General features: G+C 39.5%; 1 protein-coding gene across 1 annotated transcript; it reads left to right on the top strand.

Annotated features, from left to right (window-relative positions):
- Nucleotides 1-3,300: 3,300 nt before the first annotated feature.
- On the top strand, nucleotides 3,301-4,748 carry LOC116187109 (glutaredoxin-C6-like). Its single transcript, XM_031515708.1, has one exon. The coding sequence runs from the start codon at nucleotides 3,539-3,541 to the stop codon at nucleotides 3,983-3,985; it is 447 nt and encodes a 148-aa protein (XP_031371568.1). The 5' UTR covers nucleotides 3,301-3,538; the 3' UTR covers nucleotides 3,986-4,748.
- The last annotated feature ends 1,763 nt before the right edge of the window (nucleotides 4,749-6,511 follow it).

A 6,511-nucleotide genomic window follows, 5' to 3' on the forward strand; every position in this document is an offset into this window, starting at 1 on the left:
GAGCAATAGCTTGGGACTTTTAGGCACAAGAATTAGCAGAAACATAGTTTGACTGTCCACAATATCAACATACAATTCCTCTGTGCTACGATAATAGTGTAGTGTGTGTATATATATATATATATATATATATACACATATGAATTCTCATATCATTCAACATTATCGTTCCTCGATATGTCATCTGCTCGAAACCTGATCAGCACGTTTAGTTGTCGATTGTTTTGTTCAAGATGCAGAACTGAAAGGGAAAGTACGAGAGGTTGCACAAGTGACGCAAAGGTAAATCAATCATGATGCCCAAGTCTACAAGGTTCTAATTCTGGAACGCGATGCCAAAAGTGTGATGGAAATATGGAGTGATTGAAACAAGAGGAACTGGTGGGCCTAGGGATGTCACGGCATGGTGATGATGCAAGGTATCCAATCCTAGTCATCATTCTTCAACTCATTTCACATGTGGCATACACTATGTCCAAGCCCACCATCAACGGTCCAGTTTCAGCCTCCCCCTCATGGTGGGTCCCGCTGCCACGAGCACCCCACTGCATCTCCGTGGCTGTGCAGCCGCCGCCACTTGTCGTGCTCCGATTGCGCGGTCCGGGTTAAAAACCACCCAGAAAGTATGAGTGCCGGGCCCCACCGGCCCCTTGCCTCGAGGAAGGGAAACCGGAGCGCCACGTGCCCTGACGGGAACGTCACCGTGACGAGGAAGGCGAAGAGGGAGGTTAGGTGGAGCTCCGGCTCGGCGGGTTGATGGCGTCACCAGCAGTACAACTGGTCCACGTCAGCTGGGGCTCGAGCTTTCCTCGTTTCTCTCTTTTCAATATGGTCCACACGTTCTTCCCTATCACCAATCTACTAACCACATGTTTGTCATGCTCAATTTAGCGTCCTTATTCTTCTTATTTTGTTTATTTTTAGTCCTCCATCGGGTGGCAATTCCCCTTGAGTTTGAAACGAGCAGTCTTTCCATATATAGCAAATCCTTAAATCGTAACAAAAAGGAAGGCAAATCGATCGTGAAGGTTATATTAGTAAAAAAAAAAATCATTGCAGAAGTGGAGTACCTAAGTTAGGTGTAAATTTTTACACCACAGTTTAAAAGTGATGCAAAAGCAAATAAAGATAAAATGATCATTCAATATTATCACTTTTCAAATGTGATCTGACATCGATGGGGATCGCCTCTAAAAGCTCATGGGGTAAGCACCTCCCTTACTATATTTAATACTATATGATTGCCTTAATTTGTATATAAAAATTTCTTGAGACCTTATTAAGCATTAAAGAATTACTTTCACGTATATAGTGGAATTTATTAATAATTGAGGGGAAATTTTGAAAAAAAAAAGAAAAGAAAGGAAAGGATAAAAAAAGGTAGATTTTTTTATCTTAGTATTGAGAAGCCCAACAAGTCTTGACTAATTCGATTCGAGATGGATCAATCCACTAAAAAAAAACTCTCACGATCAAGAAAACTCGAACTCGAGATATTATGTAAGGAAAACAAGCATTAAATCGCTCAAATCAAGTCTTTGTTGATATGGGTATGCTTTTTTTTCGATATGAACTCCGGAAATCCAATTGGGTCATAACTAATCCAGTCAAGCCAGGTCGATTTATTAAGGAGTAAAACTCTCGCAGTTTAAATTTTCTGATTTCATATGAACTCAAACCCGAAATTTATTTAAATGAAATAAACGTTAAATCGTTTAAATTAAATTATGTTGGTTGGCTACGCTTTTTCTTTTTTCTTTTTTTTATTCGTATAGTGTGAAGTTACGTCATGGGGGAATCAACGGGCGTAAGGATCATTAAATATGATTTACTAATTCCACCGTCATCGTCCCCCATGTGACCCCTTCCCTCCACTTCACCGGCAAGCCACTAATTGCTAAGCAAACTTCACTCACGCGACGACAAATTTTGCTTTGAAGTCCATTTCTTTCTTTACTGTCTTTCTTTTTCTTCTTCATTTATTTATTTATTAAAATAAAATTCTGAGAGTGTTCAAATCAACCTCTTAAAATATCATTCTCGATGCCAGTCGACTTCGGCCCTTCCAACAGGTAAGAAACAATACATTGCCACCTTGGAGCCATCGTAGGAAAATGACAATTGAAATTTACTATCGAAAAGCAGAAATCATCGTCAAGCTTTTAATATGATAGTATATTCTGACAAGAAAATATAATTTGTTGAAATTTGAAATGACGCATGTACATTCACAAATCACAATTCTCTCTTCTTATAAAAGTTCAGGATCAAATTCTTTCAAAAGTTTCTTAAACTAATTTCTTCTTGGTATTGAACGAGGCTTTGGTTGATAAGCTTAATTAGTTTCTAAAAGTGATTGCGAAAGCATAAAGATTCTGAAATTTATATGGTAGAGAAGCATAAACCATTATTATTTTGCGACCGGTCGTTTTAATTTTTCATCGCATTTGAGCTTCTCTCATCGGCCTTCCAAAGTGAACGCTATACAGTTGGGATCATAATTTGACGTACATACCTAGCTAGTTTTGGTGAAACAATGGTCGAATCTGAATGGCTCAAGTAGAACTTGATAGTTGAATATTTTGGAGTACTGCAGAAACCACTGAAAATTCTATCTAAAAGAATCGTAGGATTGATAACAAATTATGTCATAATTAATTGTATCATGAGCTAACTTGATGGAAAAATAGTTGCATACTATCCTTTTCACTACAAGAACTAGATCAACTTTTGTGGTTGGACTCACATTACGAAAATGTTGGTACGATGCTTCCAAAGGAACAAGAGGATTTTCCGACAAATGTAATCAAATATTTTTCGAGGAATATATAGAGTGGATAACGATTTCGATTATGTTAAAAAGATATCGAAGCTTATAGCGTTGGTAACATTGCTTTGAGGCGTCTTCACTAGGCTGCAATAGCTATGGGATCTCAAGTTTCGTGCCTGTTTTGGAGGTTGACTATTGGTATATAACACACTTATCTTCAGAAATACTTGCATTGGCTGATCGCATGAAGACCGCTTATACGTTATTTGACCTAAATTGCAAGGCATCTTCATCTTATTTACTGACAGTAATTTTCGTGCGGCTGACAACTTCAAGCTTAGAGAAATCATCAGAATTATTACGCGTGTGTACAACGCGCCCAGTGAGCAAGCGAGCCTCCTCGACTCCCCTGTAGCTCTGGATCCCAAGAACCGCCGTTTAATGTTATTGCGTATGCTACGGTGCCTGCCTGCTGACATCAGCCACATTCCTCCTCACTCTCTTCCCGATAAACTCACCCTGAGCCCGGTGCATGAAAGCCCAGCACTGGCTGTTACTGTCTGTAGTATCTATGACTAATGAGTGATAGCAGCTGGTGGGGCCACCGTGTTGGTGCACCAGGTGCAGGGATTCGTCCCTGGATCTCTCAGTCCCTGTCTGTCTGATTTATATAACTCCCGCACGTACTCTTGCTCTCCTCCATTCGCCCTCTCTTTCCCTCCTGTACCGTTAACACACAATCCGTCTCTCCGTATCCCTCCGCCGGAGATGCAAGGCCTCCAGCAGCGTTGTTCCGCGGACCTCGCCCACCTCGACCTCAGCCCGTCCCCCACCACCTCCCCCTCCCCCTATGCCACCTCGTTCTCCATCGATGGGGCCGAGTCGGCGGAGGAAAAGATCCAGCGGCTGATATCGGAGCACCCCGTAATCATCTTCAGCCGCTCCGGCTGCTGCATGTGCCACGTCATGAAGAAGCTCCTCGCCACCATCGGCGTCAACCCCACCGTCATCGAGCTGGACGACCACGAGATCGCTGCCCTCCCGGTAGCCCCCGATTGCGATCCGTTGTCCCCTAACGCTGGCCACACCACCCAGCCACCCCCGGCCGTGTTCATCGGCGGGACGTGCATCGGGGGGGTCGATTCCCTCGTGGCCCTCCACCTTAGCGGCCACCTCGTGCCTAAGCTCGTAGAAGTAGGCGCCCTCTGGGTATGACACATGCACCATATATTATATCATCCCCGATCATAGCATAGACATAGATACAGATATATCGTGTATTATTTACATGCGGAACGCATCGTGTCCGCATGTAATAATACTAAGGGTGAGGATATGTTCGATAGTTTGCAAATTCATGTAAGTATAAGGGATTTCTGATCCAATACATCATATCGCGGGGTCTGGGCGTCTCGCGTGATGGTGGGCTCGACCCTGGGATATGATGCATAGATCGGAAACATCCGGTGAGAGTGTTCATCAGGTTGATTTTAAATTGAGCAAAAGAACCAAGATTAGGGCAAAATAAGAAGTAGCGGTAGCTACATGATTATTGTATTGTACTTTGTTGTTCTGTTCTTGCTTTTGGGGTATTATTCTGCGAGTATTTTGGTCAAACTGAAGACGAAGAAGAACAAGAAAAGAAGGGAAGGGAATATGGTTTGGTGGGAATGGGATGCCAGTAAGCTATCGGCCATAGGCTAACTGTGAAGTGACACGTGTACGGTGGATAATGTGTGGGATCAAGAAGGAGAACGATTATTGGCCATAGATTTGTCGGTCCCATGTCCCAATTATTGATCAAACTTAGTCTCAGGGTTGTCATCCCTTTGAATGGATTTGGACCTTTGTATTTGAAGAATCTCTCAACTTACATTGGGAATTCTAGTTGAATAGGATGCTCTATATGTCTATGAATATATATGATTTTGTAATTTGATGTTTTTTGTTTTAATGAGATTATAATTTCATTGTTCAATCGTTTTCTTTTTGTTCTTTTGCCATTTTCTCTTCCATTCTTAATTATTACCTCAAGAAGATTAAGTTACGTACAATTCATGAAACGAAAACCGTATTTATGGTTGCAAAAAAAGGATATTCTCATTAGACTCTCAATATAAAATTGGGACATGTTTTGGTACTTTTCATACATCTGATGCAGATTGAGCTAATAATATGTAATTACGAACATTGAGATTTTCCGTTTTCGCCGTAAATCGTCGTGGAGGATTTCAAGAATTTCGTGCAGTCACAGGAACACTCTAATTGGTGTTTCATTTTCACAAACAAAGATACTTTTCGTGCTCATTAATCGGGTACTGGCCTCTTGGCAAAAGATTGAAAAACAACTACGAGTTCATATATGTTTGGAGGAAAATATTTTCAGCTAAAAAATGTTTCAGTCGAAAATCATTTTCATTATCAGATATATGTGTATTTGGTTTTAGAATTAAGTAGAGTTGAGTTTGATTTTAATTTAGTTGTAATGATTGTGTTGTTGAATTATGAAAAAAAGTGTAAAAAAGTAATGAATAATTGATAAAATTTAGTATTAAAAATTGAATTGAATGGTTAAAAAAATTGAAAAAATGAAAAAAAGTAATAATTGTACTGTTGACTTTTATTGCGTAATGAATAGAGTTAAAATTAGAGGTAAAATTTTAAAAATCGATCCTAAAACCAAACGGATTTAGTTTCTGGTTGGGATGTTACGTGACCTGAAACGTGTTTCCATTTTCGGAGACGAATTCTTGGCCGAATAAGATACTATACGTACGTTAGTGTATTAACCACAAGATAACAAGAAATAAAACAGGGAGAAAAGTGAGGAAAATATTTTCCTTAACTAGTTCATGGGGAAACTATTTGATTTCGGCTTGGACCTGGCCGGGTCCCACCATTAAGAGATTTATAATGATATTACATGTTCCATGATGTTGGGTGATTGTATAGTTATTTCAGGAGTTCTCCTCATCGTGAGACATATTAGTTAAATGTCAAAATCGACACTTGAGGGGCTAAAATTGATCGAAAGTGCTTACAACTATTATTGGAACTATATCTACAAAATGCAACCACCAAGGTCGGGTGATCTTGATGGTAATAATTTGGGTCAATTATCATTACGTTTTGAATTCAAACCGATCTTTTTCTCATATAACTACAGTCCTTTTTAAGGCGGGACTTCTGTGTGATGGCAAGAAAGCCTATAGGGAGCTCCCACCAACTTGAAGGAGTTCAAGTAAGCTAATCCCCGGTTATCACTAGCGTTTTGATGAAGAGTTATGCCCAGTGACAGAGTATTTGTATATATTTCCTTGGTACTTTTGATCAAACACCTTGCAAGCTTGCATCACAAGTAAATCTAGCCTGGCAAATCAATAAGTAAACCCGATAAGAAATATTCCCTTGCATTAATTGTTATTGTTTCATGTTTTTCTAATAATTTCTTTGCCAAGAATTTTTCCATCTTTTTATGAAGTAAGGTGGGATGGATATGTTATAATATGATCAAGTCGATGTAAAATAAAGATTTAACGAGTTTCCTCTCCCTCTTTCTCTCTTCCTACCAATGGCTTTGTTTGGTTTTTAAATAAAAAATTTTACTCTACCCAATTCAACTCTATATTTTTCACAAATTCAACGCTACAATCATATGTAAATAAAGATCCAACGGATTTCATCCCCCTCTTTCTCTCTTCCTACGGACTTTATTTGATTTTTAAGTAAAAAATTTTATTC

This window comes from Punica granatum, chromosome 8 (assembly GCF_007655135.1).
Source record: "Punica granatum isolate Tunisia-2019 chromosome 8, ASM765513v2, whole genome shotgun sequence".
NCBI lineage: Eukaryota > Viridiplantae > Streptophyta > Magnoliopsida > Myrtales > Lythraceae > Punica > Punica granatum.